The following is a 14,831-nucleotide window of genomic DNA, read 5'->3' as shown; positions in this document are numbered from 1 at the left end:
GGACAAAACCCACGTGTGTATCCTCCTCCAGGAGGAGATCTATAGTCCTAGGACCAGCTTAGGCCAGCAGCCCTCTTGTCATTTTGCTATAGCTCTGCTGGCCAACACAAGGAGAGCTCATGATTTAGAGAGTCTACTGGTCACCTCCCCTGCACCTGTGTTCTAGCTGGTCCACTCATGGAAGTTATTCCTGATGTAGAGAAGGCAGATACTTAGGGCAGAATAGGCATTTTTTGAGAACTCCATCTCTGGACATCTTGGTTCAGACATAAAAGTGCTAACCAGCCCCACACACTGACAACCCCTTCGATTTTGCTATACTGTCCAAGGCCAATGAGAGACAGCTGCTCCCCCTGCCCATTAAGCCCTTCTCACCCTCTGCACCCTATAGCTTGCTAGCATTTCCTTCACTTTGCCCTTTTTAAAGCTTTGACTGCTTTTAAAAACGCATATAGAACATCTCTAAGAGAGAGGTGCATCTGCTCTTCATCTAACAGACACACTTCCTCCAGCCACTCAGCCCAGCACTTTATTTGAACTGTCATCTCTGAGAGGTGAGGAAACAGTGGATTTACAGTATGAATTAGACTCTTCCTTGCTTATTTCCCAAGATTCGAATGGCCTTATATAGCCAAAAAGTGCTCAAGTCTTACAGAAAGCAAAGCTTCCACTAATGCCTATTCTAATAGCAACTTTTCCTTACAGCTTGGCTGCATGTAACATGCTTTATGAAGAAGCCCTTCATTTTAAAACAAAGACATCAGGTATGACCACGTAACCCTCCAGTCTTCGATGAGCCTCATGCAGCTCTCTGCCTTTCCTTCAAACGCAGTCACGCTTCTGCATGCAGTTTTTAAGTCCCACAGCCAGACAAGGATGCCTAGCTTTCCATGAGTTAGCTGTTAGTCCACTGCAGCAGTCTCAACAAAGGGAACAAACTATCTCTGTAAACAAGATATTCAAATCAGGGAGCCCGCAAGCTTCCAACTTATGGGTTGCAGGCCAGCAGAGCTGCAAAAGGGAACCAAGGCCGAGGATCTCGGCCATGAATAACTGGGGCACGCAGAAATTATGCAACTACAAGAGCAAAGAACTGAACCTCCTGCCCCAGCAATACTGCTGAATGCCTTAGAGCAAGCTTTCTCTGCTACCTGGATCCACCCTTCATCTTTGCCTGTGCGAGCCAGTGGGCCACCTGGTTACCTCAGCGGGAAGGCAACAGTGGCCAGCTAAGCGTAGGGTTGGGCACACAGACATCCCTTGTGTTCTGTCGTCTCCGCCAGCACCCTAACGCTTCCTCGCACAGCTCCTGGAACGCGGTGGAATAGCCCCACTTCCAGCCCTTTTGCTACAGTGCTCTGATAAAAGAGCTTTCACAACCTTATTTACAAATTTTAATAGCAACTCATTGCAGTCCTCAAAAGAGGACCAGAGCTGTAGTTAAGAACTGCAGCTCTGCCGGCATCCACAAGAAAAAGGGAGGTTACAGCAAGCCCAGGAGGTGCCTTTCCAATGGGCAAACTCCATTCTCCCCACTGCTGTAACACAGGCTTAGACAGATAGGATGGTGTGATCAACCATATTAAGTATTTTGAAGGTTATACAGGAATCTCCTACTCATTGGAAATGACATCATTAAAAGCACCCACAATAACTACATTCTCTGTGTGGGTCTAAAAACTCTTTTCTAGCTGTCCTGTTTGCTGAACATTTGGATACTGTAGTAAGGAGAATCAAAATTGTGATGCTGATTCTCTAAAGATAAAATAAAAAGGAGAAACCGAGGTGAGCCTAAAGCATTTACTAAAAATCAGTCTCAAACATATTTAAAGAGTTTTTGAAACCCAGTTTCAAATAAACCTTAAAATGTTCATCCTGGGATTTTCTGTTTAAAAGCAGCCCTGGCCAAATACACTGTGCAGATCTCCTGCTGCAGAGCTGGTACCAAACCACTCATCGGTATTCATTCAGTCGCCGTTGCAGGGGGGGACATCAGTAGGAGCCCTGGATTGTTTTGTTTTCACGTGTGCAGACAGCAACACAGCCATAGGCATAAGCAAATATTGCAGTCTTAAGCTATGGATTTCCAACTTTCAGAGGAAGATTCAGATGTTTGACATATCACACAACTTCACCTTTCCTTCTTCTGACCCTGCTGCCTTCCTATGTCCCCCTTCCCACACACACACGCATACATACGTGTGTCAGTCATTTGTTCCGATGGATTTAGCCTAGTTTGGATCAAAGCTTCCTCTACTTCATTTAACAGATTTGCTCAGATGGAAGGTCTCAGGGGAGAAATAATGTTCGTAAGAGGGGGGGGGTTTCTAGCATTGAGTATGTAGGTCATTGGACTTTAAAATAAATTAGAGAATAGTTTATCTATTAAACAAGCCTTGCAGTACATTTTTCATGGAGCTATACTTAATTATAAGCTAATGTGCACTACGCAGCTACCAAGAAGACAGATTAAAAAGTGGCCCATAATGCAGTGATTAATACAATTATTAGCTAGCTGGCATGTAGCATCTACTATTTGGTACCATCATGAGAAACAGCAGACCTCTAGTTTTTGATGCTGGCACTTTCTGTGAAATGCAACAAACCTAAACATTTCCACACAGGAATGCAAATGTCTCTACACTTCCTGGGGACGTGATCCTCCGGAGGCAGTGGGGAAAATGCAGTGAGGTGAGAGCAGACTTTAACCTCCACTTTGTGTGCTTTTTATGTTCTCTCTCCACTGTGGGCTTTTGGGAACATCCCATATATCTTCTACAGTGCAGTGCAAGGCTGACTGTTTCTGAACACCTCTTGTTATTACTTGGGACAACAGTCTCTTATCCAAAGGAAGATTGGTATGAAATTAATTAATTTTGGAATTAAAAATTGAGGAGCGCGAGGCATAAATATGTACCTACATTCTTTGCTACCATGACGGCTCCTAGGGAAATGACGCACTGTACAATCCACTGGTCTTTTATATTAAGGCCCTGTAGTCTAACGGAACGGAGCTCTGAGATGATATTAATCTTTTATGGGTGTTAAAGACTTGCCTGCTCTAAAGGAACCACTGTATGGACTGTACAGTACATGACATTACTTATGATGGAAAGCTAAAAGTAGATTTTGTTTTCTTTTGTATAAAATTACATTTGTCTGATATTTCGTCATGAAGCAATCAAAAATGGGGAAGGTTTTGTTTTTTGTTTGTTTGTTTTTTAAGAAAAGCTAGAAAAGTTAGTGCCATATAAGATACATGTCAGTAGAAGGACAGGGAGACTGACAAAATAGGTGATATTACTACTCTGAACTACAAACTTCATTTTGTATACTGGAACTCTAGCGTAAATTTGTCTGAGGACAGATCATCCAATCACATTTCCAGGTGCAGTCTTGCCCAGGAAAGGAGCCTGACGCCTTCTTGAAGGACATGACCTTGGCACGTCCAGCCAGCCAGCGCAGCAGCTCAGCTCCGTGTTCCTGATGAGTGGGCTCAATCTGAGCCGGTACATGCATGGGAAAGCACAGCACCATCCAAGAGGCAGTACAGTGCTCTCCACAGGGCTACAAAAGATAACTGCCTGCCCCTGGCTTGGTCAGTGCTATTTTGGAGGTTTCTGCATCACCCTATACTTGTGCAGTGTGGGCATGTCCTGGGAAACCATCAAAATTTCAGTCTGAAGCTACCAAATTTTTCTTTCAACTACCACTGCCCTCCCTCACTCTTGAGGATGTCTGCAGGCAGAACATATGTGACTAAAATAGATTTAGCATTTCTCCAGGGAAGCATGCAGGAGAGAGAGATGGATACTCAGCTGGAGTCTCAGGCACTGACGGTGAAATCTAAGGCAGCTGGACAGCATCATGCCATTTCCCAGATAAGAGGTCTGAAACTCAGAATGTGTCCAGGAGAGCTTCTGAGTTACACTCCATGCAGATCCAGCTGGCTTCCAGAAGACGGGGACCAGCCATCAGGTCTACTCTCAGCAGAGGGGTAATACTTGAAACTGTTACACTAAGAACAAGTCTACTCTACTGTCAGGTTAGGTACACAAAAAATGCCACCAATGTCCCAAGACACTGTAGGAATTATCTTCCATGCTATTGTGCCAATGTATTTCCTTAACACATAGATTTTCAAGTGTTTAAATATTCAATATTAAAAAGGTTCAGAAACAGTTTTCCATATCTTGAATAAAACCGTAGCCATATTTGCCCTCTTTTCCTATAGAACTGGAATGCAGAGATGATCATGCAGAAGACGTGATTGCTGGTTTGAATGATAAATGCTTACGGAGCGATAGCTCAGCCAATATATCAGTTATGGTGGACATTACTCTTTGAAGAACTTAGGACACCGAGTTTCACTGAATTCCAAGTCATATGGGGGGTTGAAAATGCTGTCAGGTGTGACTGGCCCACAGTCACTCTGCCAGGAGCCACTGAAGTTGGGAAGAAAGCACATTTCACCCAAAGCCCTGTTCAGTGTCCTAAAACCACTGGAGCAATGCCAGAACACCACAGGAAAGTAAAGAAACATACTGCAGCTGATTTAGTCCAGATTTCAGATTATCTATCAAGAATGTGGAACAATCTCTTTTGTGGATGGTGTGGAAACACCACATGCAGAGCAATGCTGTGCCACTGCTAGAAAAAGGCCAGAGTGGTCTCTCTCACATGCCTGCCTTTTCACTGCCATCCTGCACAGTCAATATGCGGTTCAGTGATATGCAAGGCTTGGGTTTTCCTAGATCCGCAGAATCAAAGCCTTGCCTCCCTTTAAATACTATAGCAGAACTGTCGATTTAATATGCAAGGTGTAAGACAGCTTTTTCATTTGGGGACCAGCTTTTGGTTTATTAGCAGACTTGAGCACTACAACCCAGCTCTCCCAATCTGGCTAAAGCAGGGCTTTATGTTCAGTGACAGTGGCAGAACCCTCACCGGCAACATTACTGCTGACCTCCTGCTCAAGTTCAGAATATGTCATTCTGTCAATACCATCTACCTTGATTATACCAGGCTTTACATACAACAGGTTATGATCCCAGAGGGATGAAAAGCTTTTCCAAATTAAAAGCAGCATTTTAAAGAGGAAATACTCATACATTCCTATGTAGTTTTCATTTGATATCCTCAAGGCTAACCCCAGAACTCGAAGCCATGTTGATTGAAAATGAATGTTTTTTCTGAGTGCAGCCATCTTATGAATTTAATGGAAGAAGGGAAGTAATAAAAATGTGCTCCATACTTTAATTAGTTCCCTTATAACATGGCATTTCCAAAATGGCAGTGCCAAAGAAAATCATTAATCCAGGATAACAGGCAAAAGCACTGTACGGGGCAAGGGACAGACCTCCAGGAAACATATACGCACGTGGCCCTTGTTTTTTCTTGTTGGTAAAGCTTACCTCAAAGATTGACTCTGACTGCACAAAAGAAATTTGTACCAATATTTAAATATGAAACCACTTTCCACTCCTTCAGCCTTATTACAGAGTATCATGGACTAGAGATCATGCTTCGTATGCTTTGAATGGTATCTGGCAGCAGGATAAACGTCAACAGCCTGCCTTTCTGAACATGCATTCACCTGGGTACTCCAGGTGCTAGGCTTAAGCTGATACTATCTTTTGATTATTTCAACATCTGAATTTCAGTATTTGAGTGAGAGAAACTGTGTCAGCTGCATGAAAGCAAACATGATCTGCTGCAAATGGCAGACACCTTTCCAGCAGTCAGTCAACTCTTAACAGCCAGCTAGCACCAAGATAGTCTTTCAGCGTATGCCCACTTTTCTTACATGCTTCTTGGGGAGTAGCCTTTGGCACCAGCCCTGGCATCAATAGTAGATGGCACGGAAGGAACTAAGGAAGTGGCAGAAGCCCAAAGACCCCTCTGACTCCCACAGTCTCTTCCTGGCCATGAGGCAGGAGCAGATGGAGAAGTTTATAGCGAGGCAGAGGAACTCAGGGAAGAGTTCACAAGCAGAATTACCTCTAAAGAATGAAGCTCAGGTAATAGCACTGGGGGTGACCAAATGCAAACAAACTGCTGTCCCAGGAAGAAACTGGCTCATTCAATCCCAACAAAGGGATTAGGGGAAGAAAAGGCAGGGTGATCTGACCTATTTCCATGGCCCATCTCCTGCCTTGATCTGCAACAACCATACAGCCCCATAAGAGTCACAGCTTTGCCCCTCAGCTCTTCTTGGTTATAGAATATAAATCGATACCTGTGTGCGGTTGAACGCTACTCTTGCAAAGACAGCTTGAGACACACTGGCTCTCTTCAGCTCATCTCTGACTTGCTGGTAAATATCTGGAGAGACTTCCACCGATGAATTTGATGGCTCCGGTTTGACAGCTCTAGGAATGGGTGGATGATTCAAGAACTGTTGGTTGATAGCTTGAGGGTGCTGGTGAGCCAATAGCCGGCTGACGGCAATCTGTTGGTTTATCAGATGGGCCATTGCTATCTGCTGCCTTACCAGTTGCGGACTGAGCTGAGGAGACAGGAGCCCCGGGTTTATCATTGTCTGCATCGCTGGCACTTGGTTTCGGATTGGAGTACTGTGGTGAATTTGGCCATGAGGAGACTGTTCATTAGTTTTTCCCAAGGTTGCCAGCTGGTTGATATTTGGTAAGTGCATGGGACGTTGACCAAGAACACAATAGTCTGAAAGGTTTTCTCTTTCCACTCTTTCCACTGTTAAAAGAGAAAAATTAGTTTGCTGTCATTTCAGTGTGCACTTACAAGAGGACTGTTAGGGTAAGGATTACTGCAGGTGACTGTACACAACAGCACACCCACTTTAGTTTGCAAATCTGCACTTGGATAAGAGCTCCACAAAAAACATAAGAAAAAGCAGCACAGAGGAAGAACAACAGTAATCAACAGTCTTTTGCACAGGTTTCGCCCACTGCGTAGGAAGCCTCCTTATCAAACAGGTAGCAGGTTCCCTCTCCAGCCTCATTTCCTAAAGCAACAAGCTCAGACACTTCTGCTCACGCTGTCACTAACTTTTGAGCCTGCTGTCAAATTGAATGAACTCTCATAAGGAGGTGAATGGGAAAGAAACCCAAATTAGGGTTTCAGGTGAGGGAAAGAAACCTAAGGTGGGCATGGGGAAGGACACAATACTCTTGCCTTCTGTGCCTTCATCTTACCTTTCCATTAATAGCTAAAGCCTCGTCACTATGACTCTGTCATGTCAGCTTCATAGAATACAGATTTTGACAACATCTTATTCACTATGGTGCTGTTTGTTATGGCTTCACACTCTCTCAGAAAACTTTGCTTAGCGCAGCAAAGACCCATGACTCTTAAGTGACACCATATTGCAAAAAATGGAACACTACAAACCAAATACGTATCCTACAATTACATATGCAGGTGCATGTTGTCCCTTTTGAATATCTTACATCAGCAATATCATTAGTTTCTTTTCATATAGGTGCAAAAGTAAGTACACATACTACAAAACTAAATTTCCTGCAAAAGTAACATTTGAAACAGGAAATGAAGTTTAAAAAGTACAGAAATAAAACTATCACTGAGATAACTGTAAGTAGTCAGAAGTCGTCGTACACTAGGTTGCAGACTCCGTGAGCTTCGCTACGTGCAATTGGCAGGCATTTATACGCAGTGATCTGACAAAAAGTGTTTGGGGACCCAGTATCACGCAACTAGGAAACCACTGCCTCATCCTTCCATCAGTTTCAGCAAACAACACGCTAGGATTTATTTCATGAAATGTCATAATTCTGCGATAACTTGTGTAATGATCAACAATTGCATAAGGCTTTGAACTCTTTTTAAAAACTTAATGTGTATAAAGCTTTGAAGCTTTACATAGCTAATACTCAGGACAACAGTTTACTGAGGACCTTCTCTGGTTCCGTCTCAACAGAGGAGATGGCTCTTTTCACCTTCCACAGTTAATCCCAAAGGAAGAGGGCTGAACTCTCGCTGGGGAGGGTGTCACGGCCTGAACACGCACAAGCACACGCAGTTGCTCTAGCTGTCGTTCCCCAACTGCACATGAATACTGAAAGTCTACAACTAGGTGACTAGTACCCAGGATTTTTTTCTTTTTGTGAAAATTCTTACTTTTTGTAAGAAATTTTAATTGCCTCTTCCTGTTCTTTGGAAGAAAAATAATCCACAAAACCTCTGACCTTCAATAAAATAATTGCTTTAAAAAAAGCTAAACTCAAAGATTTTAAAATAAAAATAAAAAATTTAAAACATTTTAAATAAAAAATTAAACATTTCTTAAAATTCCTGTTTTTCCACAAAAGCCAAAGTTTCAACCCAACTACTTTTCCACAGTGCTTATTTGCACCGTCTGCTTTAACTACACAATTCTGACCTGCCCCATGCACTACACAGACACTATTGCAAACAACCAACCGCTTTTGATACACTACTCACAGCCTGCTCGGCAGACAGCACAGTATTTCAATTTGCTGAAAACACTGAAAATCCTTATCAGCTTGTCTCCCCAAAAAGGCCATTCCCTGGCTTTAGGGCAGACAGGAAATCAATCTGCACTATGAAACATGAGTGCTGTTCATGGCAGGGACAGACCTGCCACGGTACTTAATGGCACGCGCGGTCGGGGAGGGGGCAGCTTTGCCACAGCCCTAGCCCCTGCTCTGCGACGCGCTGCTCGCAGCCCGCGTGCCCACGCTGACTACGGCCTCCTCAGCCTCTCTGCGGTAAGCCTCTGCCTGAGCAGTGCTGTTAAATTCACGCAATTTCCAGCAAAACCAAATGCGCAGGAGCACTCCAAAGGTGCAGGCGCTACTTGACAATCAGGAATTAATCTGACACAAACAAAATAGAGATGTTGCTCAGTATACTTGAAATAATTAGAGTGTTATGCTAAAAGTAAATACAATAACAGACACTTTCAGTCTTCCTTTACACCCCTGGAAATCTAGAGGCCTTACACTAGGAGTTTCAGGAGGGCTGAAATAATCTCTGAACTATTTTGTAGTTTAAGAAATTCACAGAAAATAAGTCACTGAAACCAGCAAACTACTACTTGTTAGAACACAAAAACAGTAACCAAGTGTTTTTGAAAACCTGGTGAGAAATAAATATAAATAAAATTAACTTTCTGGGCTGAACCACATTTGCCAAGTTTCCACCCACTCCTGACTTCAGTGCCAAGTTATAAACCCCTATAAAAATAAAGTTGAAGATGAAAAGGCTGCCAGGCTGTTAATCTCTGCAGTGCTACTTGGAATTACAATAGCACAGAGACATCACCTGACTTGCTTCCATAGGTGTACTTTTCCTTTATTATCAGTTTCCTTTTTCCAACATATTAGACTATACAGCCATGCATAGATTCCCAATAAACAAACCAGATTCTGGTCATTTCAACCACTTCAATAATAAAAGGTTACCATTAACAGTTACGCTGGATGGAAAAAATGTGCATTACTCAACTCCTCACTCTCCCCTTCCCTAGCACCACTACCCATATCAGATTCCCTGCTGCTCTTCAGGAACGAGGATTTGGTGGGGTGCTGTGGGGCTGGACAGAGCGATGGAGACTGGCACTATCTGGGGAGAAAGGTCAGCTGCCCCAGCAATGCTCTGAGGAAAAAGGCACGCAGGAGACACAAAGTTGCTGTGACACTGATGTTCTGCCCCAGATCTTCTTGAGATGTGGCTTTCTCCATGTGCATCCTCCCTTTTCCACGTTTCTTCCCCATTACAGTCTCACCCTTGTCCCTCCTGTCTTTACTATTGCTCCACTCAGCTGGAGATCCTTTGCAGCTCTTGTAGCCTTGCAGGAGCTGCGTGGTACCTGAATATATCGGATACAGCAGCTGTGAAGGCAGAGCAGCAGGAACCTAAGCAGGGAGGAAAGGGGTCCATGGGCTTGTGCCATCTTTGTTCAAGTCCTGCTGACAAACCTCCTCTGCTAGTGGTGCCTGGGCTAGGTGAGCAAAAGCTGCTCCAGAAGGTTGTTACCCACCTCCCATCAGCAGTGTGGCCATGGCAGTAGACTTGGAAATGTTCCCTCTTGCCCCTTGTGTCGTGCTGCTTGGTCACACAATTCTCCGGCTCTTTGCTCAAAGAGCTCTTGTAAGCCGAAGCACAACACAGCCCCTCGGCATTTCTTAGTCCCCTCCTGAAGCCACACACCACGTCAGCTGAGGCCAGGTGTCAACATCTCGACAACGGCTCCTGCGCCTGAGCCCATCGAGCGGCACGCTAGGATGCTCTCTGTCCTTCACTGGCCTACACCTCCTTCCAGCATGTCACTATCTCTACAAGACAGTCAGAGACCAACATAATCCCCAGAATGGGAGCAGTAAATTGTCGTATTTCAATGCTTCTCTCTCTTATAATGATTACCACGTGTGTCAATGTATTTCAACTTCATACTGAGCTAGAAACTTCCTGGATACAGCACAAAAGCAATCCAAAGCACTCTTCCCCTGTGTGATGCTCTTAACCTCTACCCAAATCTTCCTTCCACAGTCAAATAGCTGACGCGGTCCACAGCACAATAGCTTGGGGTGGTCCGCATGCAACTTTCCATCTGAAATAAAACCAGCTCAAGAGACTTAAAATAAGATTTATTTCTCCACCTTCCCTTCCCCTCACTCTTTATTTTCACTGAGTTGTTAATAGAAACATTCTGACAAACAGCCTGTGGGGTATTTAGGGCTTATGAACGGCACTGAACTGACTGACAGCACTGGAAACCAAATTCCAGTGCACACAAGAATGGGTATAGCAGGGAGAGCAAGAGCTTAACATGCTTCCTTGTGCTGCACCACAACAGTGACACAGAGGACCCTCCAGTACCTGGGACCCAGCAAGTCCGCGCTTTTCAGTCCCCCAGACATACACCGGCTCGTTGCCCCAAACGGAGCAGGAAGAGGCTGGCAAAGGAACATTTTGTAATAAGTTACTCGCCTGCAGAACTGCCATGTTTCAATTGTGACAGGATGTCACCACCCCAGGGTTGTGCTCCAGCACAACGGCTTCAGAGCTTGCTGCTTTGTTTTATTTTGTATTTAAAACCCGGTGATCATAAAAGCCATTACCAGCAGTGGTAATGACCAAGCAGAGCTAGCTCGGGCCAGCATAGGGAGAGCTCTGCTCGTACAGTTTTGTGTGCCCTGCGCTAACCTTCGGCTACAAAGGATCTGCTGGTAGCTTAGCACCATCCTGCTCACTGGAGCAAGACTCCAGCCTCGGGACTCTCCTTGGGGGAAGCAGCGCTCCCCGACACAGCATTGCCCTCCGTCTCAGGGAGGCAGGGCTGCTGCTGTACACCGAAAGGGTGCCCTCTCGCTTATGCTACGTAATTATAAGCTACCACTTTGTAAATAACAGAACCACTCCAGAGCGCAGGAGGTGCTTTAAAGTGGTAATTCTGTATCTTTTCATCTATAATTAGGATAATTACTTATTTCTTCTAATCACATCCCACTTAACCACTTCAGTGCAAGGGACTGGTCTGAGGAGTCTCATTTTCGTTCAACACCTAATCATCATATTTATCCAAAGTTGTTCATTGACTTCATTTACTGTCTGATCGCTGGCTGAGCCATTTATTCTACAGTCAGGACTGGAGAAAATGCAGGTTGACTGGAGGGGCAGACTTGATAATAAATTTTAACTTCTAAGACCTTTCCTTTCCTCTACTCCTGCAGCGGGACTAATGACCTCAAAATAGCTATAGACCATATACAGACATTTTTGGCTGCTGGCTGTGGGTAGCAAAGGCCTTTATCCAAGCCTAATGGAAAACAGACAGGAAAGGCCATTGTCTGTTCTTGCTTGTGTTGCAAACCAATTCCCACCAACGCACAAGTCACTATTTTTGTATTTGGAGGAATGATCATTAAAAGTGGGTATTTGATCAGCATTAGTGCTGAGTGAAGCGAGTAGAGTGAACTAAAATTCTTTATCTTTTTGCAGCTGGGCCTCTCTCTGTCTCTTCCTAAAGACTAGATCCAAGTTGTCCCTTGGGATACAAGAGTTGCTAACATGTTTTCTGCTAACTCTGCTTAAACATAGTAAGCCATAGTCTTGCAATGGGATGACCATGGACCTGCATTGCTTCCAAAGCCACTCATCAGAAAAGAAGAATTTAGTCCCTCCTATTTTCAGATTATTTTGGGGCTATTGTAGAGGTTAAAGAGGGCATACAGTAGTATGAACTCAGTATTTCACAACCATGTTAACATTGCCTGTAGACAGGACATGCCAGGTCCACGTGGCAGAGAAAGGCGTTACACGGAAGATGCTTTAGTGACCACCATGGTCTAATGTATAAATACTAGTCACGTAAAATAGAAAAGGAGAAGCAGGGCAAGCATTACTCAGAAGTGTCTTACAGGAACACAGAAAGTGCCAGTTTAGATGAACTGGTGGTCTCCATCTCTTATAATTATATCTCCCTCCCTGTCCAACTACTGTGACAGACACCTGTCCTGCTATTTGAACACTAACCTTTTGTGGGCACCTCAAGAGGGAGGTGCAAATCTACCAGAATATCCCAATCAATTGTGCAATCCCTCTTGGAGATAAGTACGGATCTCTTACTGACTCATAACATCAGAGATGATGAAAGGAATGAGACAGAACACAAACATCATTAAGACAAACATATAAACCCTTCAGATACTTGGAGTGAACAGAATTCAATTCCGTTCTCAGGGACAGAATGAATTACGTACTCTGCCAAATTCACATGGTCGGGGCAGTCACATTAACAGCTTTCACACCAGGAAAGCTTATATCCAACTTCAGGTTTTCCTTCCTTTCCAATCTAATTTCCACTAATGCTTACTTTTGAGAAAGTCCTCTCCTTTTGAGCTATCATGTCCTTACTTGACAGCACACAAAAATACTTTTTATATATGAAGAAAATTCATTTTGCAATTCTGGAGGTTAAAAAAAGTTGTGTTTTTTTTTTTAAAAAAAGAAAATGAAGATTGTTTTTTACTCACTAAGAATTCAGGAGTGGCTGGACAGACCTCCCAGCCTTGGCGCACAACTGGTCCTCACTGAGAGAAGCATCTTGCTATACTTGGAACAGGAGACATTTTAAAATCCTAAAGTTGAGTGAGTGACATTATTTGAGCAGGCTCAATTCTCAATTCTCTTAATTAAAACAAAATAAAATCAAGTAGTCATAAAACTCTTCTGCACGGCAGGGACAACATACAGGGGACAAATGATTAGGCAGTTTCTCTGCAGAAAGCCTTTCCACCTTCACTGGACTGACATACGCTCCCTAAAGCAGCAGTGGCTGCAGCTCCAGCCACACACACGCGCAGGACACGGTATTCAGGTAATCGGACGTACCTTTCTGCCATAATATATGTACCACAGGAGTGAGAGACAAAATAGCCAAAAGACAGTAAAGACACTCCGCAAAGCTGAAATTCATGCACATGTTTACTTTAGATAAAAATTAAGTTTAAAAAAGGATGTTTTAATTCTCTTTACACAGGGGAATAGCCAAGGGGCCACACTTTACAAAAAGCTCCTGGAACACGCTGCAGTCAGTAAATTGCTTTGTAACAACACACACGTGCAAGTTCCCCAAGCTGGCACTTAACATCAAGGACTACGCTGAACTATGAAATTCAAATGTGGGTGTGGAAAAGAGTAGACAAGGGGTCTGTAATTTTTTGCTGAAGTTTGACAGCTCTAAGCTTATATTTAAAAAGAGAGATTCTACTTTTTTGCATGACCAGTGCAAATCAATTAACTACTGTCCTCCTAAAACAGCACAGCAGTCCATGGCCTGAAAGGCTCTCTCCGAGTCAGAGATGTTCAGGTCCTGCATGTCATCTAAATTCTGAAAATACTGCTTGTGACTTTCTTGCCCTCCTCCCCCCCCCCCTTTTTTTTTTTTTTAAAGAAAGTGAGGAAAAGTCCTATTTTAGTGAAGCAAACAGACAGTCAGGAGTACAAAAGCAAGTAAAGGAAAAATTATTGTAGTGTCAAGAGCCACACAGCTGACCTAAAAGACTGTATCTGGGTTAGTGCCAGAGCCACAGCTAATACCCAGACAAGACAAGAAATTTGCTCTTCTTAAACAATATAACATCTCTGCTTCAATAGCTTAATCAAAAAGGATCAAGGTCAAGATGTATATATACACATACATATATACATATAAATATATACAATCTATTCACATAAAAACTCATGTGCGTATGTATGTATGTATGAATGAATAGGATATTTTAGAAGTCAAAAACATTGCTTGGGAAAGAGCTCGTGTGTCATTTCACGAGGCTTCCACGACGTCTGCGAGGAACAATTCGGAACAATTCAAAACTGTTCATCAGAGCACATAATGAACATTTTCACCAGACTCACACTGGCATCACCACCCTGATGCAATCGTAGGTTCTCTCAGCCTGCGAACAACAAAGCTGGGAACCCTTCGGAATCCTTTTTCTAACCCCTCTCGACCTATAGTGGCCTCCAAAACACGTTATAAGACAAACAGATTGCTCTGTCTATCCACTATGGGAAGTAAGCAAACATACTTTCAAGAATAAAACAGCACACAACAACAAATCAGTGATCCTGGAAAAATCAAAGAGCAGCCAAAGCAGATTCTCATTTTAAGGAAGCTATAAAAGCTCTTTCCTACAGAAGCTAGTTCCTCATCTATTGAAAGAGAAATAACAGAGTCCTCCTCCTTTAAAATGAAAAGACTCATCATTCCACAAAAGCTCTGAGACAGCCACAGTCTCAAAACTCACATCCACAGAAAAGCTATATTTTGACAGTCACTGATGGCAGGAGCAAAGATGAAACGTCCT

The 14,831-nt window shown here is 43.5% G+C and overlaps 1 protein-coding gene across 3 annotated transcripts in view; it reads right to left on the bottom strand.

The window, feature by feature from the left end:
- SATB2 (SATB homeobox 2) overlaps nt 1–14,831 on the bottom strand; it is a 140,463-nt gene that overhangs the window by 51,108 nt on the left and 74,524 nt on the right. For all 3 annotated transcript variants that reach the window (XM_068948224.1, XM_068948223.1, XM_068948222.1), the window contains one exon: nt 6,239–6,711. In XM_068948224.1, the coding sequence (XP_068804325.1) occupies nt 6,239–6,711 (473 nt within the window). The remainder of the gene's footprint in view (nt 1–6,238; nt 6,712–14,831) is intronic.

The sequence above is a fragment of the Struthio camelus genome, chromosome 6 (genome assembly GCF_040807025.1).
Source record: "Struthio camelus isolate bStrCam1 chromosome 6, bStrCam1.hap1, whole genome shotgun sequence".
Classification (NCBI taxonomy): Eukaryota; Metazoa; Chordata; class Aves; order Struthioniformes; family Struthionidae; genus Struthio; species Struthio camelus.
Note: the sequence above shows the minus strand (reverse complement) of the source record. Positions and strands in the feature narration are given on the sequence as shown.